Source organism: Haliotis rufescens, unplaced genomic scaffold, assembly GCF_023055435.1.
Source record: "Haliotis rufescens isolate VD_foot unplaced genomic scaffold, xgHalRufe1.0.p SCAF_9, whole genome shotgun sequence".
Classification (NCBI taxonomy): domain Eukaryota; kingdom Metazoa; phylum Mollusca; class Gastropoda; order Lepetellida; family Haliotidae; genus Haliotis; species Haliotis rufescens.
Window position 1 is genome coordinate 44,407,703 of NW_025964383.1, and position 26,591 is coordinate 44,434,293.

The 26,591-nt window shown below is 41.2% G+C and overlaps 1 protein-coding gene across 1 annotated transcript; it reads left to right on the forward strand.

Moving 5' to 3' along the window:
- The first annotated feature begins 1,003 nt into the window (after window positions 1–1,003).
- Window positions 1,004–26,393, forward strand: LOC124145143 (very long-chain specific acyl-CoA dehydrogenase, mitochondrial-like). Its single transcript, XM_048391051.1, has 20 exons — window positions 1,004–1,151; window positions 1,439–1,496; window positions 6,503–6,575; window positions 6,806–6,870; window positions 7,418–7,526; window positions 8,944–9,038; window positions 9,663–9,794; window positions 10,281–10,394; window positions 11,567–11,652; window positions 12,503–12,597; window positions 13,115–13,218; window positions 16,957–17,061; window positions 17,987–18,073; window positions 18,719–18,781; window positions 19,053–19,154; window positions 19,986–20,083; window positions 21,945–22,017; window positions 23,589–23,661; window positions 23,983–24,131; window positions 25,616–26,393. The coding sequence occupies exons 1-20, from the start codon at window positions 1,078–1,080 to the stop codon at window positions 25,751–25,753; spliced, it is 1,893 nt and encodes a 630-aa protein (XP_048247008.1). The 5' UTR covers window positions 1,004–1,077; the 3' UTR covers window positions 25,754–26,393.
- The last annotated feature ends 198 nt before the right edge of the window (window positions 26,394–26,591 follow it).

Sequence of the window (26,591 nt, forward strand, 5' to 3'; positions counted from 1 at the left end):
TTTGACCTTGCTTTGGGCCGCGTTCCACACAGCAGGGAGTCTAATCAATACTTACATAGACTCCCTGGCATGATAAGCCTAACAACCCATATATCAATTGCACGTGGAGGCCCGATTACAGTACACAGCTAGCGTTACCATATACCGCCTACCACGAAAAGAAATGCTTTGGCGATGAAATATTTTGACTTTTTTAAAACGACAATGGCATAATAGTTCGATGGAAAAACATGCTGACTATCCTGAAAAAAAATATTCACTTCTTTATATATAAAAACCGGTTTCTTGATTGTCAATAAATACATTTATTGACATCGCAAATTCGATTTTAGATACCATATTCGTTTTTTTATCAATAAAAAGAATGAGTGATGTAGAAAATGATGTAATTATTTGCATAAGAAATTCGACGTTTTGTTAAGGGTGGGGGAGGGTGGTTGTGGGGGGAGCTCGTGTATGAATAAATGTTACATAATATGGGGGTGGGGGAAGGGGAGTGGGTTTCGGTCAGTAAAATATGAAACAGTCCTAAGACCAAACCCCCAACCCTATAAATGATCATTCCCTAGCGGACATAAAAAACGTGTACAGTGTCATTTAGCGAATACCATACTTGAACATATTATTTCTGAATGTAGAATGTGTAGCGATGTAGCCAGAGACAATAAAAGAGATATGGTCTCTGATGCAGACCGATAAGATTAAGTATTTGTGTTACGAGGTTGCACCGAGTTTTACTGTGCACGACACCGTGTGTAATGTCATAACGTTACATAACATTCACGAGGTTTATACCTGTGGAAAACAGGTTTATATGTTACACGTGGGTGCTGCTGTTTTGGTTAAGTAACATTTCACAAAAGGTGAACGAACTTCTGTAACAGGGAGAACCATAAGCGGTCAATGGGGCAATGACACGTAAGCGAAAACTGTATACGCTTTAGACTGAGGGTACAAAGTTCAAAGGTCATGACAACCGGAAGTTTCATCACAGACGGATAAAGCGCATGCTTGGTGACCGACAAAGTTCATTTTCCATGTAAACTTGCTGGAGGCTCTTCGGGAACTAAAGCGAACATGTTGCGTTCTGCCAGGAATTTCGTGAAGATTTGGGATGCTGTTGGAAAACAGACATTACTGAAGACTGTCGGGTATGATCTATGTTGTTTCCACTCGTACTTTTCATTTTGTTTTTTTAATCGGCCACTCCAAACGTCAAACTCGTGCAGTGGGTAGCCTAGCAGACAGTAACTGTTGTGAGAGGTGGACTTTGACCCCTGTTTGGAACCTAGTTATATGACAGATTGGGTTAATCGTTTCGTTTCTGGTCGTCTGCTATATCGAGTAGACTTATATATTATCAGGCTATGTAACTGGCATAAATATTTTGAAAAAAAACACGCCATGTTTTAATATTTTCATTGATCTTTCACTGTAGTGCTTCACATGCGGCTGTTCAAAGATGTTACGCAAGCTCCGACTCCGATGCAAAAAAGGTAAAGTTTTGTGTACGATATGAATCAAATGAATAGAAGTGTGATCATGAAATGAAAGACTTGTAATAGATGTGACATAAAAATAAATCCACACTTGATAGTAACAAATAGCGCTGGCTATCGATATTGATCTTAGACGAGAAAAGTAGGCTAAATAGCCAATCGGTCAGTTAGCAATAGGCCCTAAATATCGAAGCCGTCACTTTCAGGAAAGGTTCAGAGACACGACATCATATATCTCGTCACTGGTGAGTGGTGACACATTTATGCATGGATTACCTTGTGGACATTAAGATATAACAAAATCAGTTGTTTTCCGTCTTCAGCAGTGGACAAAAACAAGTCTGCTTCGGTAACTTAAAACTGTAATAATATTTCATGGCAACAGTTTATGTACGATGTTATCGATGACACAATTTTCATATCTTCTATTACAGTTAATATTTCTTCCCATTGACGATAATTCCGATTATGGATCTCTTTAGCCAGCCCCAGTAACATGATTTGTCCTTTTTTTTTATTTGCAACAAGTTGAGAACGTTTAAAAAGCAGTTGGTGATTGATATAGATGATGATCATGAATGAGTATAGAAACATTTAGAGGTACATTTCTCTCCACAGTCTGTGACTTTAGTCACTCGTCCAGCAATAGAAACTAGCTGTTTTAGTCTACTAGTCCTTATGATGATATAACATATAGCAAAAATGGCAAATTTCTACTAGTCTCCATGATACCCTAACTATTGGGCAGTTTGGCAAGGAATGTAGGACTAGTGCCAATTTCTAATGCTGTAGTTCAAATGTAGCTGGAGCACCTTTCGAATGCAGCAACACAACATCTCACTAAGACAAGCAACCAGTTTTTGTGAGAATTTGTTGGACGCGAACTTGTGACAATTGGATTGTTAGTCCAACAGCTAACCGTCTGAGCTACGTCCACACTGTTATACTAAGTGCAAATTATACTTAGCTCAGCTAATATCAGATGAGCTAATAACTACATATGATAACACTGAATTCTGCCGAAACAGAATACTGGATATGTATCTGCCAGATTTGTTTGATGCTACTAATATTACACCAAGCGACAGCATGACTATTTGTAAAATAGTGTGATGAAGCTGAAAGCAACAGAAGAATAGACTCTGCTTTAATTTGTATGGTTTAATATGATAATGCCTCAAAATCAAAATATTTAAAATTGCTCGAGAATAGAAGTTCCATTTTGGCATGCAGAAACCTCATAAGTGACAGGGCGGTGGGGTAGTCATTAGCCGAAATCCTGAGTTCAGTTCGCCACATCAGTGTTAGAAATTGGCACTGGTCCCATGGTCCTTGCCAAACAGCCCAATAGTTAATGTATCATAAGGACTAGTCGAAATTTGCCCTTTTTTAGGGTGTTGCTATATGCTATCATTATAAGGACTAGTGGATGGACCCTATTAGTTTCTATCGCTGCACATGGGTACCATGTGTGAAGAACATTTCTGCAACCCCTGGAGACATGGAGAATGACCAACAAGCTATGAGGAGTTATGGATTATCCGTCACGATTGAATGAGCCTTGGTGCGGCATTCATTCAGGAGGGACTGATAATCCATATTTCTGATTAGGTTATTCTATGTATTACCTACGAGGGCAAGCATATCGGGGTTCATAAAAATCATGTGCCCTAGGGTCATGTCACGTCACAAGACAACAGTGTATTGTTTCCGTCATTCAAATCCTATTGTGATGTGAGGTCGGAATTATGTTACACTAAAAATGACGTCATAGCTGAAGATTTTTAATGTCAATTGACAAATTGTGGTTCTGCAGCTATTTCAACTTTCTGTCCTTATAGGTAAACACTAAAATGTGTCTGTGTGTAGACATCTTCGGTGTTAAATAGAACATTATATTCGTGTTCATGTCATACTATGTTTACAACACTTGTTCTAGCTCAGGAAATACCGAAATTTAGACACTCGTGTCGTAAACATAGTATGACTCATATGATATCCTCTATAAGTTACTCCTTGACATTTCAACATGGTCAATAATTATAGTAAGGCTATTTATATAGCCCTAAATCCACATCACTGGGGGACATGCTTAATAAGTTTACGAGAGTTAATGATGATAATGGATATGCCCATGATCAAAGGTATCATGTCATATAAATATAATAAATTGACCGATCAGCATTGAGGAGCTCTAAAAATATGCAAATGTGCAAATATTGGAAAGTTATTTCAAACAATCATTCAATCCTTATGGGTAAAATACCTGGTTACAATAGAGCCCCGGTAACCTATGCTGGTTGCAAGAGGCAACCTTGTGTATTGGATGGTCAGACTGGGTTTTCTTGGTTGAAAGCGTTTCACTGTGCCACCGATAACGTGGATCGTTGGTCATAATATCAATCACTGGTTTTGCCTTGTCCAGAGTCCGTTATTTACAGAGTGCTCTCATATAGCTGGAACATTGCTGGGTGTGGCATTAACAACATTTTGAACCCTGTATGTTTGATCCATATCAAAGGATTTGGTTTTGTAAAATAAATCTTTTGTAAAATGTGCAGTTATTATCAACAATTAATGAGTTGGCAACGTGCACATTTCTTTCACAATGATAAATGTCTGGTAACCATGGTAACATGACACATAGATCTGCATTTACAGTCATACCAAGCTGGTGCATCATTGTATTGGGAATGAATTATGAAAGCGATACCTAGTCCATGTCGAAAAGGTACGTCTCTGCAGCTGCTATTACTGTGGAATATTGCATTTTGTGGGTTTAACGTTTCAAGTATAGTCACTCATATTCACACTATTACGAGTGTTAGAAATTGGGACTCGTCCTTGCCAAACTGCACAATGGTAAAGGTATCATAAGGACTAGTAGAAATTTGCCCTTTTAAAGGGTTTTGCTATAATGTTATCATTATAAGGACTAGTGGACGAAAACCGTTAGTTTCTAACCCTGTATTACACAATTACCTTTTCATTAAGGGGACACAGGTGGCCCAGTCATCTAAGGCGCCGCGATTCGCTGTGCAGAGTTGCGTCCCTTGGGCACGCCAGAAACCTATGATTGTGGGTTCGAATCCCGGTTCGCCCCTATTATGTTTCTAGGTTTGTCAGCACCATACCCATGCTCGTGGGTTTCACTGAATTGCTAAACGTCAGAGACCTGCATCACTTCAGGCTTTCCTCCCACATTAAGCTGACACATTGTGATATAACTGGAATACTGTTAAAAGCGGCGTTAAACTCAACTCACTCACTTTTGCATTGTCAGTGAATATGGAAGAATTTACTTCAATACTTTTTAACAGGGTAAGAGATTTACACATTGTGTGCACACAGTTTTTTATATATATACTTCCATAATCACAACATAACAGAGCTCCAGATAACGTTTTGAGCAATTGAGGTTTTACTCTGGGGTTTCTATTTTAATTGGGTATTACATTTATCATTGGGTTGCCAATATTTTTTTACTCATCTATTCATCACTCTATTGGATTTCCCTAAAATTAGTGAACATTTTAAGATTTACTAAAATATGAAATAATGTTTTAGATGTATATAACTTTTCTAAATATATGGACACCCGATAAGTAAGTAAGCTCGTAATTGTTTTTAGGAAATTAGCACCTTTCTACGCATGCTGAAGAAGCTTCATTGGGTATTTATGCAAGCTGTTTTTATACATTTGAGTTTTTCATTTAATGCATGCGTTTCTGTATGCAAGTTATTGAAAGTAATTGGGTTTTGAAGGGGGAGGGGGGTGTTCATGCAAAAACGCTGCTTATCTGCAGCTCTGTTATAAAGAAGGGGACACAGGCCCCACAGTTTGCTGTGCAGAGTTGCGTCCCTTGTACACTCCAGAAACCCATGATCATGGGTTTGAATCCTGGTTCGCCCCGATTGTGTTTCTAGGTTTGTCAGTACCATACCCGTGTCTATGGGTTTCACCAAAGTGGTAAGTCAAGATAATCAAGATCTTTATTGTAATAAAATGGGTCTTCGTGAAGTACATCAAATCACTTGAGCATGTTGAGCAACATGATAATAAACATGAAAGGTTTTGTAAAACATCTGTCAACGCCCGGTTGATGGTACACATGCTCTGCAGATCCTACAATCGACCAACATCTTCACGGCAGTCGTCATGGTGTTTAGTAACTGAATGTCGATTTCGTTACAAAATGTTTAATTTGACTATCATACATAAAGTTAAAATTTAGACCATAATTCCAGTCTAGTTCAGCAAGGGTGGAAACTAGACTTTTACAGTCCAATAACAAACAAAACATCCTCAAGAATGATGAAAATTTAAAAGTATGCCATCAGGGCCTGGTCCATGATGTAGAAAAGTCATTCAGGTTGAACTTGTTAATGGGTTTTGGTCGTGGGTCAATGGTCAATATGTTCATGGTGAAACAGCCAGTAGCCAGGCATCAGTGCTCACTGATCAGTGTCAGGGCATGCTGTGACTTCAGTGGCTGTCCCCAGTACCTGACAACCAGAGTTATGTAAGCGTCCACACTGATCAGTGTCGCCTGTACACAGGGCTTGCTGTGACTTCAGTGACTGTCCCCAGTACCTGACAACCAGAGTTATGTAAGTGTCCACACTGATCAGTGTCGCCTGTACACAGGGCTTGCTGTGACTTCAGTGACTGTCCCCAGTACCTGACAACCAGAGTTATGTAAGCGTCCACACTGATCAGTGTCGCCTGTACACAGGGCATGCTGTGACTTTAGTGACTGTCCCCAGTACCTGACAACCAGAGTTATGTAAGCGTCCACACTGATCAGTGTCGCCTGTACACAAGGTATGCTGTGACTTCAGTGGCTGTCCCCAGTACCTGACAACCAGAGTTATGTAAGCGTCCACACTGATCAGTGTCGCCTGTACACAGGGTATGCTGTGACTTCAGTGACTGTCCCCAGTACCTGACAACCAGGGTTATGTAATCGACCACACTGACTGTTTTTCTTCCTTGTTTGTAGGAGTCCAAGTCCTTCGCCATGAACCTGTTTCGGGGGAAGATCCAGACAGACCAAGTCTTCCCTTTCCCGGAGGGTATGTACTCAACATTTGGATTCTTTGTATAAAGACAGGGATTTATCAAAGATCTAAGTGGCTTTGCCAGGCAAATCTGGAAAACATCGAAGCAGATCACTTGGTCACAATATCACTCAGCCAGAGAACTGTGTTCCAACCGTGACTACAATGTGTTTTACTACAATGTGTTTTACTACAATGTGTTTTACTACAATGTGTTCCGACTACAACTACGATTTTCTTCACAGTGCTGTCAGCAGAGCAACAGGAGACACTTCAGATGCTGATAGACCCAACTGCCAAATTCTTTGAGGTAAGGATATAATAATAATAATAATAATAATAATAGTACCATTAATAATAATAGTAATAATGATGATGATGATGATATTAATAATAATAATAATTTATTTGCCGTGGTGACTGAAATTTCAAATTGACTACCAATATCATCGCTTGGCCACTTCTATCAGGCGATTAATATTACAAAATGCATAAAATTGGAGACGTAAATATGATTGGACTGAACTTTCTTTTTACAAAATCTGAAATCAACATGAATTGTAAGTTAAAAATCCTTCATGTTGAAGACACTATTCACAAATTCATAAGTACATTCAAGGTATGAGTCACAGAATTCCATATTGGATAAATTCACAGGAGGTGAGGTGAGGTGAAATTTGGTTTAACGTCGCGTCCAAGATTATTGCACTTATATAGCGACGTGCATGTACGTGTGTATGTTTGTGTGGCTGCTTGTACTAGCCGGACTGATGCCGATTTATAGTGCTAGCACACTGAGATACCATGCCGCAGTTTAACATGAATACCCCACTCAGACACAGTATACAAATTCACAGGAAGTAAATGATGCCTTGAAGAATGACTCCATTGAGAAGGTGGATGACCCGACCCTTGAGGGTTTGAAAGAGCTTGGCGCCTTTGGACTGCAAGTTCCTGTTGACCACGGTAAGTTAAAAAGTTTGAATTTTTACGCTAATCTCACTTATTTCTTCTTTCGATCCCATGTGGAAGCGTGCTTGAACAAAGTTTCCAGCTTCTAAAAAATAGTTCATCTGAACACACCCCCTCATAACCATGATAACCACCCAGACAAACTGGGTCATGCACAACTACGTGCACTGAACACATGATCTCCTCAGCCACCTCATTCTCTTTCTAATCGCCCCACAGTTTTGACAGGCTTTTTAGTGAGAGAATGCTGATTTTTTAAATTATTTTTTTGTGGTCACACTACCCTACAACCACATAGTGTTTCTACACAAACAAGAGATCATGGACGACCCAAAACACATTGCTTGGCTTGTTTGATGTGCAGACAGAGTTTTTAATGCTCCGACCTGCATGACAAGTGTTGTGACTGCCAGGGTGGCTGCAGCTCTTCACCATGATGTCCCCTTTGTGTCTGTCTCTGATGAATCCTTCAGTATCTACCTGTCAAATGTCGGCGACAGAGGATTCAGACAGTAAACCTCCAAGGTTAAGAAGACGACTACCAAGAAGTCTAAGAAGCCACCACTACCAATAGTCTGGATCTGCAGGAGGCATACCTGCACATTCCCATCCATAGGGAGCACTGCCATTTCCTACGGTTCATTTTCCAACGCTGCCACGACCAATGGCAGGTGCTCCCGTTTGGAATTTCTTCGGCCCTTGGCTATTTACCCAAATCACCAAACCCACGTCAAATTTTCCATCGACGATTGCATTCAGGCCAACAAAGATCCAGACATCCTCCTTCTACATCTTGATTTCACACGTTCTCTCCATCAACTTGGTTGGTTCGTCCACATCAGACTATTCAAGACGACTCCCACTCAATGACTCCAGTTTATCAGTGCCTTCTTCAACACCTGCCTGGGCAAAATGTCTTTAGTCAAAGATTCAACATCTCGTACCACTAGCAATCAAACAACCGCACCTGCTACGACAATAGCAACAGATCTTCGGCCTTTTTACTTCGGCACAAGCCCTGACTCTTGGGCTAGGTAGCAGGGCGCTGGTCTGTCAACGCAGTCATCCTGGAGATCCCATGTGGAACTTCACAGCAAAAAGCTGACACAAAACATCATATTTCACATCACTTTTGAGCGGTGACACATTTATGCATGGATTACATTCTGAACATTTAAGGTATAACAAAATCAGTTGCTTTCCGTCTTCGGCAGTGGTAAACTTTTTTTCATCACAATAGTTTATGTAAGATATTATCGATGACACAATTTTCATATCGATCATTGTTAATATTCTTCCCTTCGACGATAATTCTGATTATGGATCATTTTAGCCAGCCCTATGTACTTGTTACCTGGCCCTGAATGGCTCAATCACACATGGCATCTTTAGGTGACCCTCACTGTTTCAGGTGGACTTGGACTCTGCAACACACAGTATGCCCGCCTGGTCGAGATAGTCGGAGCACATGACCTGGGCGTCGGCATCACCCTCGGGGCACATCAGGTCAGGAATTTGTTTCTTTTTTCATGTTAAAAATTTCATCTTTGTCTGACTGGTTTGCTTCATCAATGAGATGATGATTTAAATAAAAGTGTAAAAATTGCATAAAATGTGAAGCGCTGCCACGAGATGTACTTTGTGGCGTAAACTTTGAGGATGAAATATTTCTGTGCGTAGATGTAACCCTATGCCATATGAGCAGCCCGCTGTATGTGGTAGCCATGACTACCTAGTTTTACATCAACTGTCTTTGTTTTCAACTTTCTGGTATCCATGACAACCTAGTTCCACAACTGTCTTTGTTTTCAATTTTCTGGTATCCATGACAACCTAGTTCCACAACTGTCTCTGTTGTTTTCAATATTCTGGTATCCATGACAACCTAGTTCCACAACTGTCTTTGTTGTTTTCAATATTCTGGTATCCATGACAACCTAGTTCACCAACTGTCTTTGTTGTTTTTGATCTATTGGTATCAATGACAACCTAGTTCCACAGCTGTCTTTGTTGTTTTCAATTTTCTGGTATCCATGACAACCTAGTTTATCAACAGTTACTGTCTTTGTTGTTTTCGATCTGCTGGTATCCATGACAGCTTTGTTCATCAACTGTCTCTGTTGTTTTCAGTCTATTGGGTTTAAAGGTATTCTGTTGTTCGGCAACCCAGAACAGAAGAAGAAGTACCTGCCAAAGCTGGCGTCCGGGGAGACGGTAGCAGCTTTCTGTCTCACGGAGCCGGCCAGTGGATCCGATGCCAGTGTGAGTATCCATGGTAACATTACAGTCTGCCACCTGCCTGTTATCTGACAATGATTTTAATCTTGTAAGCCCAGAAAGTAATTGTCTGTATAATAATCCTTAATCCTGCTAAAATTGATGCCCACTGACTCTTGTTTTTAGGGCTTCAATCCTGCCCCACACTGTAGCACATGTAGCATAAGTAGTGTCTCCTTAGGCTAGTGCCTTTGTTTGACAAATGTTACTATTTCAAGCAGTGAATGGATACCTGGTAGGATGAGATGGTAATGTGACTGTTGACCTTTTTGCACCTTACAGGCGTCTTATGTTGTATACTCCCCAGGGAGCTGAGAAAGAAAATCAAGTGACCACTGATCCATTGATCGGAGTAATAATAGTGGATTTTGAGAATTATTTTTATTGATGTTGTTGTCAATAGCAAAATATATGGAAGTGCACCATGAATACCACATTGATTGCTTACATCATGTACATTGGCTGTTTCAGTCCATCAAGACGAGAGCAGTGCCCTCTGCAGATGGCAAACACTATATTCTAAATGGCAGCAAAATCTGGATCAGTAACGGTGGCCTGGCTGAAATCTTCACTGTCTTTGCCCAGGTAGACAATATCTGTATTCTTGTTTTACATCGTAATTGTCCTCAGAGGTTTGAGTGGTTACAAGGTATGACCTGACAACGTGTCTATGTACCAAGGTAACACATTCACATGCACCTGTGGAATTGGCCCACTGTAGAATTGGCCCACTGTAGAATTGGCCCACTGTAGAATTGGCTCACTGTAGAATTGGCCCACTGTGGAATTGTCTCACTGTGGAATTGGCCCACTGTAGAATTGGCTCACTGTGGAATTGGCCCACTGTACATGCTGTAGAATTGGCCCACTGTAGAATTGGCCCACTGTAGAATTGGCCCACTGTAGAATTGGCCCACTGTGGAATTGGCCCACTGTAGAATTGGCTCACTGTAGAATTGGCCCACTGTAGAATTGGCCCACTGTGGAATTGGCCCACTGTAGAATTGTCTCACTGTAGAATTGGCCCACTGTAGAATTGGCCCACTGTAGAATTGGCCCACTGTAGAATTGGCTCACTGTAGAATTGTCTCACTGTAGAATTGGCTCACTGTGGAATTGGCCCACTGTGGAATTGGCGTGGTGTGCTATTGGCCCCCAACATTGCTCATGACATCAGCCACCAGGTTATTTACAGGCAGCTGGGATATTGCTTACTGCAACATAAAACAACGTTCTGCCTTTCACTGTTGCACATACTTACTGATCCTGACGTGGCTATATACGTGCTGATGTGATACGCTTGGACATTGCTGATTGCGGCATTAAACAACACTCACTCACTCACTCATTCTGTAGACTGCCTCAGTGGTCTAGTGGTAGAGCGTCCGCCTGGAAAGCGGAAGGTCAGGGGTTTATACCTGGCTGCGTCAGATTAGAAGATGTTAAGTGATGGGACTTGTTGTTACCCTGCCTGGCACTCGGCATTAAGGGGCTAAAACACAGACTGGTTGGCTCAGAGTCAGTATACTGAGTGGGGTATTCATGTTAAACTGTGGCATGGCATCTCAGTGAGCTAGCACTATAAAATTGGCATTAGTCAGGACTAGTACAAGCAGACACATACACACACAGGCATGCAAGTGCAATCATCTTGGATGCAGCGTTGAACCTCACTCACTCACTCACTCACTCACTCACTCACTCACTCACTCTGCAGCACTTTCCAGTGTCCTCAATGATATACACCTTTCCTTCAGACTCCTGTGACAGACCCTAAGACAGGCCTTACCAAGGACAAGGTCACTGCATTCGTCGTGGAGAGGAGCTTTGGTGGAGTGTCAAAGTAAGTCTCAACAATAGAAACATGCTCTGTCTGTCTTGATTTTTGTTTCCAGAGCATTACTCACAAACATTTCTATATTTCAACTTTGTATACACATCAGGCAAGTGCTGCAAGTGTTTGTGCTTTTGGTGTTGTTTGCGTTTTGAAGGGTTTGTGATTTTTGTATTTGCGTTTTCAAGAGTTTGTGCTTTTGGTATTGTTTGCGTTAAGGTTGGTCTTAGGCTGAAATGAGGGTAGGGGTCATTTCCGGAGTTTAACGCAGAAAGTGTTCAATATGTTTTTGTGAAACTTTGTAATCACGTCACATGCCTTTTGCTGTTCAGGATTTGTTCCTATGAAATTAAAGATTATGTTGATTGAAGAGCTTCATTTCTAGTTGTCTTTTCATGCATCATTTAATTGCCAGGGTTCTTCGTGAAATCGGTTGTACTCACAAGTTTGGGTGTAACCATAGTTTTGAATGAGATCCCTCGTGCATGTATGTACGTTTGTTTCAGTGTCAGATGCTCTGTGAGTGAGATCCCTCATGCATGTATGTACGTTCTGTGAGTGAGATCCCTCATGCATGTATGTACGTTCTGTGAGTGAGATCCCTCTTGCATGTATGTACGTTCTGTGAGTGAGATCCCTCATGCATGTATGTACGTTCTGTGAGTGAGATCCCTCATGCATGTATGTACGTTCTGAGAGTGAGATCCCTCATGCATGCATGTTTGGTTGTTTCAGTGTCAGATGCTCTGTGAGTGAGATCCCTCATGCATGTATGTACGTTCTGTGAGTGAGATCCCTCATGCATGTATGTACGTTCTGTGAGTGAGATCCCTCATGCATGTATGTTTGGTTGTTTCAGTGGCCCCCCAGAGAAGAAGATGGGCATCAAGGCCTCCAACACGGCGGAGGTGTACTTCGAGGACGTCAAGGTCCCGGCCGAGTGTGTCCTGGGAGGTAGGTCAAGACACCAGCTTCATCATACAGCTGATGCTGTGATGGGGAGCTGCCGACCATCTCTTAATTGTAAATAGTGTTCATGTTTAACCTTTGGTGGGTTTGTGATTAATAAGTGAGTCTTGAGTTTGTATCTAAATCTGAAACTGTGTCTGAATCAGTATCTGTGTCTGTGTCTATCTGAATCTGTGTCTATCAGTATCTATGTCTCTGTCTGTGACTGTGGGTTTGTCAGAAAAAAAAATGAGTCTTGAGTATGTGTCTCAATCTGAATCTGCGTCGAATCAGTATCTGTGTCTGTGTCTATCTGAATCTGTGTCTGAATCAGTATCTGTGTCTGTGTCTATCTGAATCTGTGTCTGAATCAGTATCTGTGTCTGTGTCTATCTGAATCTGTGTCTGAATCAGTATCTGTGTCTGTCTATCTGAATCTGTGTCGAATCAGTATCTGTGTATCTGTAGCAGTGTCTGCATCTGTGTCCAAATCTGTATCTGAGTCTGTAACTTTATGTGCCAGGTGAAGGTGGAGGGTTCAAGGTCGCCATGAACATCCTGAACAACGGGCGGTTTGGGATGGCTGCAGCTCTCTCTGGCACCATGAGATACTGCATCCACAAGGCGGTGAGTACACACACGTTGTAGAGATACTGCATCCACAAGGCGGTGAGTACACACACGTTGTAGAGATACTGCATCCACAAGGCGGTGAGTACACACACGTTGTAGAGATACTGCATCCACAAGGCGGTGAGTACACACATGTTGTAGAGATACTGCATCCACAAGGCGGTGAGTACACACATGTTGTAGAGATACTGCATCCACAAGGCGGTGAGTACACACATGTTGTAGAGATACTGCATCCACAAGGCGGTGAGTACACACACGTTGTAGAGATACTGCATCCACAAGGTGGTGAGTACACACATGTTGTAGAGATACTGCATCCACAAGGCGGTGAGTACACACATGTTGTAGAGATACTGCATCCACAAGGCGGTGAGTACACACTTGCTGTAGAGATACTGCATCCACAAGGCGGTGAGTACACACATGTTGTAGAGATACTGCATCCACAAGGCGGTGAGTACACACACGTTGTAGAGATACTGCATCCACAAGGCGGTGAGTACACACACGTTGTAGAGATACTGCATCCACAAGGCGGTGAGTACACAGATGTTGTAGAGATACTGCATCCGCAAGGCGGTGAGTACACACATGGTGTAGAGATACTGCATTCGCATCATAGATTTCCGACCTGTGATGATCCTGGGTAGAATAGGTCTTTAGTAACCCATGCTTGTCGTAAAATGCGACTATGTCCTCCCTTGTGTCTGAGAGAAAGTAGGTATCATCTGACCGTACAGAATACATTCTTTGACACCATGGGGATTTCCAGAAAGATGTGACCAAAATAGGTGGGTTGGTCAGGCAAGGTGTGTCTTTATACAATTTGCTTCACAATCAAACCAATTGCCAGGCTGCCATGAGGACCCGCAGGGGGGCACGGGGGGCCCAGTCGTCTAAGGCGCCGCGATTCGCTGTGCAGAGTTGCGTCCCTTGGGCACGCCAGAAACCTATGATTGTGGGTTCGAATCCCGGTTCTCCCCGATTATGTTTCTAGGTTTGTCAGCACCATACCCATGCTCGTGGGTTTTACCCAAGTGGTAAACGTCTGAAACCTGCATCACTTCGGGCTTTCCTCCCACATTAAGCTGACATGCCGTGATATAACTGGAATACTGTTAAAAGCGGCGTTAAGCCCAACTCACTCACTCACTCAGGACCCGCAGACTTCAGAAACTCTTCAGACCTTCAATATTTGAGTCAAAGTTGAATGAAACCAAAAATTCTTTAAATTTATACTAAAGAACACAAATACAATTCCAGAACATTTGGTTACTTGATACATTAAACATGATGTCCAAAATGTCAGTGATAGCTTAATTTCATGCACTCTAAGTAAGTGTTTTAGAAAACATGCATTTACTGTCAAACAGCAGGCACAAACGTAATTCACCACCCCATTTTCTCTGAAATGTTTTTTTTGTCATTCAGTGCTTGTCATACTGCTTTTGTTTCCACAAAATATCTTCAGTTCTTCAGTCTAAGACCTGCATCACTTCGGGCTTTCCTCCCACATTAAGCTGATGGGCCATGATGTAACTGGAATAGTGTTAAAAGCGGCGTTAAACATAACTCACTTACTCCACGTATTACCATGTGCTGATTTGTGACGAACTTGGCGCGACACATTCTGAGATTGTTACTAGTAGGTAGACACATCGCACACTGAAAGGAGCTTATGTTATAGACTGGTTATATGAAATGTCAACAAGAAGGAATTGCGCTAGCTGTAGAAATTAATGAAAAGTTGTGAAGTACTTTGAGGGACTGTTTGTACATATTTGTCATAAAAAAAACAACTAAAAGAACATTTTAAAAAATGGATCTATCTGCTGGCCACAAGGCTCCATACAACTTTGAAACTACGGCCCGACAGAGGATCTTCTGGCTGCTGGCCTATGGGCAGGCACCTGTCTTGAGCACTGCCACCGTCATTTCCATGTTGTTGGAATAGTGATGAATGCAACGGTAGACAAAAGACAAACAAACAAAACTTTCTTTCAGTTTGCCTAAATGTTGTCAATGTGTCACGGTGACAATACAAACGCTGTGATGTGTTATGAAAGTGACTTCAGTCATTGGTTGCTTTGCTTTCATTGGAAGCCTTACCAGTCTTCAGCACAGACAATGTGGCATCAATATTGCTGACATAAACGTAATACAACAGCATCTATGTGACAGGATTCCATATCACAGGAAGCAAGCAGGCCATGTCACAATTATATCTGTTTTTGTGAAACATAATCTATTTGACAAGCATGGGTGAGGTTTATTTTAGTGTCTGGTATTTTCTTGTGCTCAAGTTTATTTTAGTGTCTGGTATTTCTTGTGCTCTTGTTTATTTTAGTGTCTGGTATTTCTTGTACTCTTGTTTATTTTAGTGTCTGGTATTTTCTTGTGCTCAAGTTTATTTTAGTGTCTGGTATTTCTTGTGCTCTAGTTTATTTTAGTGTCTGGTATTTTCTTGTGCTCTAGTTTATTTTAGTGTCTGGTATTTTCTTGTGCTCAAGTATATTTTAGTGTCTGGTATTTCTTGGGCTCTAGTTTATGTTAGTGTCTGGTATTTTCTTGGGCTCTAGTTTATTTTAGTGTCTGGTATTTCTTGTGCTCTAGTTTATTTTAGTGTCTGGTATTTTCTTGTGCTCAAGTTTATTTTAGTGTCTGGTATTTCTTGTGCTCTTGTTTATTTTAGTGTCTGGTATTTCTTGTGCTCTAGTTTATTTTAGTGTCTGGTATTTCTTGTGCTCTAGTTTATTTTAGTGTCTGGTATTTTCTTGTGCTCTAGTTTATTTTAGTGTCTGGTATTTTCTTGTGCTCTAGTTTATTTTAGTGTCTGGTATTTCTTGTGCTCTTGTTTATTTTAGTGTCTGGTATTTCTTGTACTCTTGTTTATTTTAGTGTCTGGTATTTTCTTGTGCTCAAGTTTATTTTAGTGTCTGGTATTTCTTGTGCTCTAGTTTATTTTAGTGTCTGGTATTTTCTTGTGCTCTAGTTTATTTTAGTGTCTGGTATTTTCTTGTGCTCAAGTATATTTTAGTGTCTGGTATTTCTTGGGCTCTAGTTTATGTTAGTGTCTGGTATTTTCTTGGGCTCTAGTTTATTTTAGTGTCTGGTATTTCTTGTGCTCTAGTTTATTTTAGTGTCTGGTATTTTCTTGTGCTCAAGTTTATTTTAGTGTCTGGTATTTCTTGTGCTCTAGTTTATTTTAGTGTCTGGTATTTTCTTGTGCTCTAGTTTATTTTAGTGTCTGGTATTTCTTGTGCTCAAGTATATTTTAGTGTCTGGTATTTTCTTGGGCTCTAGTTTATTTTAGTGTCTGGTATTTCTTGTGCTCTACTTTATTTTAGTGTCTGGTATTTTCTTCTGCTCTAGTTTATTTTAGCGTCTGGTATTTCTTGTGCTCTAGTTTATGTTAGTGGCTGGTATTTCTTGTGCTCTAGTTTATTTTTAGTGCCTGGTATTTCTTGTGCTCTAGTTTATTTTAGTGTCTGGTATTTTCTTGTGCTTCGGCTAGCAGATATAAAAAAAACAGAATTGCTGGTGACCATTGAAGGGATTTTACAAACGGAATGAAGTGAGGCCTGCAATTTTCACCAAATTTGTAAACATGTACGACCTGCTTCAATTCTGGATTTCCTGCTTCATTAAGCTGACAAAGCCGTGATATAACCAGAATACTGTTGACTCACTCTCACCTCAAGTCAGCTCACCTCTGTCTGCTGTTTACAGGTGGAGCATGCCTCTCAGAGAACTCAGTTTGGCAAGAGGATCGACTCCTATGGAGCTATCCAGGAGAAGATTGCCCGCATGACCATGATGCAGTATGTCACCGAGGTAAGACTTGCGAATGGATACCCGGTAGGATCTGATGGTATCTACTTGTACTACGGTCTAACACTACGGGACTAACACTACGGGTCTGACAATTCACACTAGCCTGCAAGCCTGGAGCTAGTACAAATTCCTTTCGGCTTTCCTGATTTTCAATGTTTTAACATTACAAGGACATTTGACTTTACCCAGACACTATGGATCTAACACTACAGATCTAACACTACGGATCTAACACTACAGATCTAACACTACGGATCTAACACTACAGATCTAACACTATGGATCTAACACTACAGATCTAACACTACGGATCTAACACTACAGATCTAACACTACGGATCTAACACTACAGATCTAGCACTACGGATCTAACACTACAGATCTAACACTATGGATCTAACACTACAGATCTAACACTACAGATCTAACACTATGGATCTAACACTACAGATCTAACACTACGGATCTAACACTACAGATCTAACACTACGGATCTAACACTACAGATCTAACACTACGAATCTAACACTATGGATCAAACACTACGGGTCTAACACTACAGACCAAAGACAATGAATTTAGCACTGCAGATCTAACACTATGGATCTAATACTACTGGTCTAACACTACAGATCTATGAATATGAATCTAACACTCCTAATCTAAGACTATGAATCTAATGCTGTGGATCTAACACTACGGGTCTAACACTACAGACCTAAGACAATGAATCTAACACTACAGATCTAACACTACAGCCTTACGTTATGGGTGTAACAGTTTCCTGTGATTACCATGGTAATTTTAACAAATGTAAACATTTTGTTTGGCAGTGAATTAATATTCATAAATTTGTATCGATACTGTATCAACATTAATATTTGACATACAATGACATCCTTGTGTACATTTGTTTGTTCAACAGTCAATGGCATACATGGTTTCTGCAAACATGGACCAGGGCTCCACAGAGTTTCAGATTGAGGCGGCTATCAGCAAGATATATGCCTCTGTACGTATACCTTCTCTCTGTCTGCACTGGTAGTAACATATCCAATCAGTTTTCACTCAGCCAAAAAGCTTTGAACAAAAATTTAAATTGTGTGGGGTCAAAATGCCCCAGCAACCTATGATTAGGACATGGATGACACTTAACTAAGTCTCCACCATCTACTCCAATGACAGGGATTGTTGCTCACAATATCAGTCACTGGAGTTTACTGCTCCGGACTGAGTTATTTACAGGCTTGAGTCATACATCTGGAGACCCGTGAAGATCCGGGACAGAATAGGTCTTCAGCAACCCGTGCTTGTCGTAGGCGACTTCCAGGATCGGATGGTTATGCTTGCTGACTTGTTGATGCATGTCGTCGTATCCCAATTGCGTGGATTGATGCTCATGATGACAATCACTGGATTGTCTGGTTAAGACTCGATTATTTATAGACCGCTCGAATATTGTTGAATGCGGCGTTAAACAACAAACAAACAAACAACCAATCATATAAATGGAATAATGTTGAGTGTGACTTTACACAACACTGTCTCAGGTCACGCAGGGCACTTATGTCACGAGCTTCTGATTGGCCCCTGATACTCAAGAATACTCAGCCTTCAATGCCAGTCACAGTCTTTGTAACCATGACAACTGTTTCAGGAAGCAGCTTGGTTCTGTGCAGATGAAGCTATACAAATCTTGGGAGGAATGGGTTTCATGAGGGTAAGAAAACAGTCATCATGATCACCTCTAGTTTGAAACGGCCATCTGTAAGCCACAATAATTGATTTTATTACAAGAAATCCTTGAAATTGTGAATAGGTTTATTGCAAACTGACAGACCACAATCCACCTTTTATTCCTACACCTGCTAGTTTTGATTATGCAAGTATGGCTTAAATGAGTTAAAGAGACAATATTACAAATTCACATGAAAACTTAGATTATGAGCAGGTCCATGACCCATTTTCTTAGAAACTCACTCGTGTTTCAGGACACTGGTTTGGAGAGAGTGATGAGAGACCTTCGTATCTTCCGCATCTTCGAGGGAACTAATGACATCCTGCGTCTCTTCGTAGCATTGACAGGAATTCAGGTGAGGGTCCCCCAGCCCTATCCTCACAGCTGTGAGACGGACATGATGTGCTTTGCTGCAGTAACAACTTGACCTGACTGGTCAATGGAAGTTATCCTGATAAATATTAGCTGTAGGCATTAAGTGTTATTTTTCCATAAGACCACCTAGCTCTATTTTTCCATAAGTGCTGATGGCTCTGAGATAATTTGACTCGGTGGAATCACACTTTCGATCAGGGGCTTTCAAGATGCGTAGATCATCTAAGATTGATAGGTAGAATTCCTGAATGGAAGACCTACAGAAGTGTATTGGTAGCAATCTTGAATAGTAGACCAACAAAGGTGGATTATTAGAAGTCCTGAAAAATAGACCAACAGAAGTGTATTTGTAGAATCCTGAATAGCAGACCAAAGGATGTAGGGGGGCACGGGTGGCCCAGTTGTCTAAGGCGCCGCGATTCGCTGTGCAGAGTTGCGTCCCTTGGGCACGCCAGAAACCTATGATTGTGGGTTCGAATCCCGGTTCGCCCCGAAGTGGTAAACGTCTGAGACCTGCATCACTTCGGGCTTTCCTCCCACATTAAGCTGACACGCCGTGATATAACTGGAAAACTGTTAAAAGCGGCGTTAAACTCAACTCACTCACTCACTCCAAAGGATGTAGAATTACTGAAAAGTAAGACCAACAAATGTGTATTTGTTGAATTCCTAAAAGTAGAAAAAGGTCGATCCGTGGAATTCTGTACTGGCAGGTCCCTTGAATTGCCACTTAAAGAGGTGGCTGTTGTGATTGCCTGATTGCCCTTGATGTCAGTTGAGTGAATTATGACCTTTGAACCTTGACCTTCAGTATGCCGGAGGTCAGCTGAAGGAGGTACAGAAAGCACTGAAGAATCCAGCAGCCAATGTCGGGGTACTTTTCAACATGGGGTCCAAGAGAGCCAAGAGGTAAGATGTTACCATGGTAACATTCAGAAATCCCTATCAAACATATACAAGACACCAGAGGCAAAAGTCATCAGCGTGTGGACTGGAAGACAACACTTGAGCAAGATGATTGATAACATGAAAGGTTTTGGAAAATGTCTGTCGACACCCAGTCTGTCGACACGTGCTTTACTAATCCTGCAGTCAATAGAAATCTGCATGGCAGCTGCCATCTTGTTTGCATGCGGGATGTCAGGTTTGTTACGCGATTTTTGATTGGACCATGCAGGGACTAGTTGGTCCAGCCAGAATATTACCTGCTCGTCCATCCTAGTTCGGCAAGGGAGGGAACTGCACTTTTACAGTCAGTTAACTCCCTTGTGCAGCTGCGAAATGATTACAATACTGTTCAAAGCAGGGTGCCTCCATTAAGCTGGCTTGTACAGTCAGGGATGGAAATTAGTATTGTTGATGTGTGAAGGTGTCTAGTGGAATTTCAAACATTTTGGGGGCTTTTGCTATGTATTATCACTATTCGGTCTAGTTGACATTTTTGGTTAAATTCCATACCTGTCGTTGACTTTGAGTGTTGGATTTCTATTGTTCAGACTGTAATGTCTAAATGACTAAATTAAGAATATAGTGCAGCCAAATGACTAAAGGAAGCTGACATCCGATAGGCTTAACACTGATGCATCTTTCATTTCATTTTTATCTCCCCGGCATATAATGCGGGGGGATATAGCGATCAGCCAGTCTGTCCGTCAGTCCGTAACCATTTCCTTTTCCGGGGCAGAATTCAAAAACCATTCAGTATATTTGATCGAAACTTAGCAAATCCATCAGGCACATACTGAAGTGGTGCATTTTGATATTTTGGGATTTTTCTAATTTTATTTTTTTAAATTTTTATGGAATGAAGTTGGACATAGACTCAATTGGGGATGGGGTTCGTTTCGGGGTAGAATTCCAAAACCATTCAGTGTATTTGATTGAAACTTGGCAAAGCTATCAGGCACATATCAAAGTGGTGCCTTTTGATATTATTTTTTTACGATTTTTTATTTTTTACAATTTTTATGGAAAGAAATTGGACCTAGACTCCATTGGGGAACGGGTTCATTTCCGGGCCAGAATTCGAAAACCATTCAGTGGGTAAACAATGTATGCTTCTTAAAGAACATTCAACTGTTGACTCATTGCATACAGAATTGCACATTTACTAGTGGTTACTTTACAGACAGCTGCCGGGGGGATATGTCATCTTTCTGATGACTCTTGTTGTTGGAGGGTCAACGTTCGCTCAGGATTTTCCTGATGTGACCTCATGGAGTGTTTGTCAATCTGCATAAAGAGATGTTTGACAATGGATGAAACATCTGATTTAATGACTTCAAATTCAAGAATAAAATTAAAAGCTCAAAGAGGCATGAAACTCTTTTCCTCAGTGAGATTGCCATGTACGGCAAGTTGAGATTGATAGGGTGGCCGGGCTTGTTTGTTTAGCCACTGGAACAATGCTTGGGTGAACCTGGTCCCTATTGTAAGAAGCATCTGAAGTTGATCTGGTGTCAAACTCTGTGGCTTGCTGAATGCTTGTCATTGTCCCACAAGGACATGGGACGTTGATCCAGTGTCAAGCTCTGTGGCTTGCTGAATGCATGTCTTCGTCCCCCAAGGACATGAGACGTTGATCCAGTGTCAAGCTCTGTGGCTTGCTGATTGCTCGTCATCGTGCACCATTCTTTCAGTCCAGACCTGGTTAGTTAGGCCCCCATGATACCACTGGAACATTGCTGACTGTGGCATAAAGCAACAAATTACAAAAACTATTTGAAATATTATACATGATTTAAGAGAATTATTTTTCATCCTCCTACAGAATGGTTGGCATGAGCTCTGGGCAGTCACTGAGTCAGTTTGTCCACCCCGACCTGCAGGACGCAGGCAGTAAGGTGAGTCATGAGTCAGATTGTTGTAACATGCTGCATGATTGTACATACTGAGCTGCTACTGTCATGATTACAATACAGAACACGGTGGCTACAGTTACCATGACAACTCAAGACACAGTGCAGTGTTTGTACAGGCTTGAAAAATCCTTTAATTTGAAGGTCCCTGTTGAAAAGTCCTGATTTGTAGTGTCAACTTTAAAAAGCCTTGAAAATCACCAAATTAGCTTCAAAAGCCTTGAATGTGTATGTATTCACATATGCTTGTCAATTAAAGTATTAAAGCACACAAAATATGTGAAAGATTTGTGTGCCAAAGACCCTGAAGAATTCATGACAGACATAATTGAAACATGTTTCTGTTGGTTAAAAAATAATCATGTTGGAAAATGTGTGATGGTCATGCTGCCTTTCCCTTAAGGCCTTACAACTTCTATATAGTATGCTGGATTTCATAAATTATTGACAGACTAAGGCTAATAACCCAACTAAAAAAGCCTTGACAATGACAGTTGGCAGCCTTGAAAACCCTGAAATTGTAGTGTTTCATATCTGAATGAACCTTGCAGTGGCTACTGTAACCATGACAATACAAGATGCAGTGGCTACTGTTACCATGACAATACAAGATGCAGTGGCTACTGTAACCATGACAATACTAGATGCAGTGGCTACTGTTACCATGACAATACAAGATGCAGTGGCTACTGTAACCATGACAATGCAAGATGCAGTGGCTACTGTTACACTGACAATGCAAGATGCAGTGGCTACTGTTACACTGACAATACAAGATGCAGTGGCTACTGTTACACTGACAATACAAGATGCAGTGGCTGCTGTTATCATGACAATACAAGATGCAGTGGCTACTGTTACACTGACAATACAAGATGCAGTGGCTACTGTAACAATGACAATACAAGATGCAGTGGCTACTGTAACACTGACAATACAAGATGCAGTGGCTACTGTAACAATGACAATACAAGATGCAGTGGCTACTGTAACCATGACAATACAAGATGCAGTGGCTACTGTAACAATGACAATTCAAGATACAGTGGCTACTGTTACACTGACAATACAAGATACAGTGGCTACTGTTACACTGACAATACAAGATGCAGTGGCTACTGTTACACTGATAATACAAGATGCAGTGGCTACTGTTACACTGACAATACAAGATGCAGTGGCTACTGTAACAATGACAATACAAGATGCAGTGGCTACTGTTACACTGACAATACAAGATGCAGTGGCTACTGTTACACTGACAATACAAGATGCAGTGGCTGCTGTAACCATGACAATACAAGATGCAGTGGCTGCTGTTACCATGACAATACAGACACAGCTGCCACATCTCAAAACTTCTGTGCCGGAAGCAGCAATATGTTGTATGATGTGAGTGACCATAACCATTGTTCTTGCTCCTGTTGCGCATCACAAGCAACCTACAAACAGGGTGACTAAATGGACATCAATCGCTGGTTTATTTTGGAGGCTTCTACCAAGTTATTAGGAAATATGCTTCTTTGAATGCATTTCATGTACGTCTATATTTGCAGACTGCCAAAGCGATCGAGGAGTTTGGAGGAACAGTGGAAGATGTGCTCATTAAATTCAACAAACAAATCATAGGTATGGAGTTTGTATGCTTGAGACGTGGGGGATGACAAGGTGCTATTCTGTGTCATACAAACATTTCAAAGGATCAGTTACAGATTCACCCAGTGAAGATCCGTGTTAGAATTGGATTTCAGCAACCATGCTTGTTGTAAGAGGCGACTAGCGGGATCCGGTGGTCAGACAATGCTTGTCATCAGATCCCAATTGCATAGATCAATGCTCATGATGTCAATTACTTGATTATTTTCAGACCACCGTCATATAACTGGAATATTGCAGAGTGCATCATTGAAATATAGACAGACCATAAATTCTTGTTATGAATTGTTCCAGATGAACAGTTCGTCCTCAAGAGGATTGCCGACTCTGCCATTGACATCTATGGCATGGTATCATCCCTGTCCCGCGCCTCACGGAGCATCAACCAACATCACCAGTCCGCCCAACACGAGAAACTTATAGTGAATGTCTTCTGTGACGAGGTAAGGCTTGAAGTTTTTCTGGTTCAATTATTGCCGAACAAACAGGTTATGTAGATTGTTCTACTCCTCACACTTAGGCCGACCAGCTGTGGTGTAGTGGACAGAGCGTCTGACAGACTGAAGGTCGTGGTTCGATCTGGTTCTGTCCTACCAAAGGATGTTAACAGATGGTACTTGTTGTTACCCTGCCAAGTGATTGTCATCAAAAGGGATAAAACTGTGTCTGAGTGGGGTATCCATGTTAAAACAATGGCATGATGTTGCAGTGGGCTAGAACTATAAAACCAAAATATTTCATAAAATTCCAGCTATCATTGCTCAAATTCGTTTTGTGTTCTGAGAAAAAGTTGTCATTATTATTGAATCATCAAAGATTGAGCTTGACTGATGTGTCTGAGATTAGTATACATCACACGTTAAAGGTGATCTTGAAAAGTGAGCCTTCAGTCTAATTCTTCCTGTGGTATGATGAGAAGAGGCAGCTAGACCCAAAGGCAGGATCCTGCCCTTTTGAAAGACACTGAAGGTCCGGGTTAGAATTGGTGTTCAGCAACCCATGCTTGTCATAAGAGGCGACTAACAGGATTGGGTGGTCAGGCTCGCTGACTTGGTTGATACATGTCATCGATCCCACTTGCGTGGATCGATGTTGATGATGCTGGAATATTCCCCTGTGCACTGTTACACAACCGACAAACCAACCAAATCATTGAGAGTGGGACAACAGAACTGCATGCCTGATACAGGCATAGACAACCAGAGCATTTTATACTTTCAAGACCATTCTCACTAACCTTATGAGAGCACATTTACGGGTTGATAAGGTACCTTAGTGGTCAGCGTGTTTGCTAACTTGGTATGCCAGTGGTTCTGTGCACAGGGCACAGGACATCATTGGGGATCAGTTGGATGGATGACCGGGTTTGGCAGCTTGACTCCTGAGAGTTTCATACCCCACACTGATGCACATGTGGTGTCTCCTTAGGAAAGTGGGGGCGGTGGGGTAGCCTCGAGGTTGAAGCGTTTGCTTGTCTCGCTGAAGACCTGGGTTTGATTCCCCCCATGGGCACAATGTGTGAAGCCCATTTTAATGGTGTTTCTGGAATATTGCTAAAAGCAGCATAAAACAATGCTCACTCTCTCACTCACTCACTCACTCACTCACTCACTCACTCACTCACTCACTCGCTCACCTTAGGTAAGTAACTTTGTTCGAAACATTCCTCTGTTTACCCAGCAGAGAATGGGTACCCGATAGGATGAGATATAAATGTGACAGTTAACCTTCTAGCACCCAATAGGCAGCGTGTGGTATATTCATTCCCCAGGGAGCTGAGAATAAAAAATTGAGTGCACGTTGATCCGTTTACTGGGGAGATAATGTAGCGCTTTGAACATACAATACAGTGTGGACTTGGCACGTTATAAATATGCACGTTGTCATGCAATGTCAGAGTTTCATTCCCATATATTTTTTGTTGCAGGCTGCAGAAAGAATCACAACCAATTTGGCTGCTTGCAATAACAAGCAGTCAAGGCAGAACTTTGACAGTTTGGCGCAGATCTCACAAGATGTTGTTGGAAATGGCGGTCTCTTTCAGCAGCATCCACTGGGAATGTAACAAGTTGGACGAAACTTGATTTTGTTTTGTATCCATTTTTGGTCATCACTTTGGCTTCATCAACCAGAATAGAAAGAATGAGCACAGGCTTGACACTGGTGGCAATTGTTTTGATTTGATTTGATAAATAAAATTCTAGAAACATTTCCTGAATAAGTATCAAGTTTTAGAATTGTATGTGAGCCATGTTCTATTCTTGGGAAAGAACCTGCTCTAGTTTTTTATAGTTACTGTTTTGTTATTTATTTAAGCGTACCATTTCTTGAATGCAGGTAAAGTTTGGCCTTTTATGATTCAACAAGTTTACGTTTTGTATATAGAAATTGGGGATGATGTAGCTAAATTGATGACTCTGCAAATTATGCCACAGATCAATATTGTACATACCATTCCAGTAGGGAGAAAGGTAGTGTGTGTGTGTCTGTGTGTCTGTGTGTGTGTGTGTGTCTCTGTCTGTGTCTGTGTGAGGTGATGTTTGTGACAGATGGTTGTGTCGGCTCCATTTGTACAGTGTTTTATGATGCATAATTTACTAACATATCAAAGCCTAACCATAACATCATCATAATGGAATCAATGTATGTTCAACACATGAGTTTACATTCACACATGAAGCAACAATAAAATGGTTTTGTGATCATTGTGCAAGTCTATTTATTCTTCAACACATTTTTGGAAAAAGTTTCTTCATCTTTGGTTTCTAAAGGAAATACTTATGGAATTCTAATCCAGTCCTAGATGAATTCTGTGATTTGCAGAAAATGTTGCCACAGAATTGCAGAAAAATCGTAGAATTTGTCTTGTCAATCAATACTCAATTTTTATTTTTTTTGAAGCT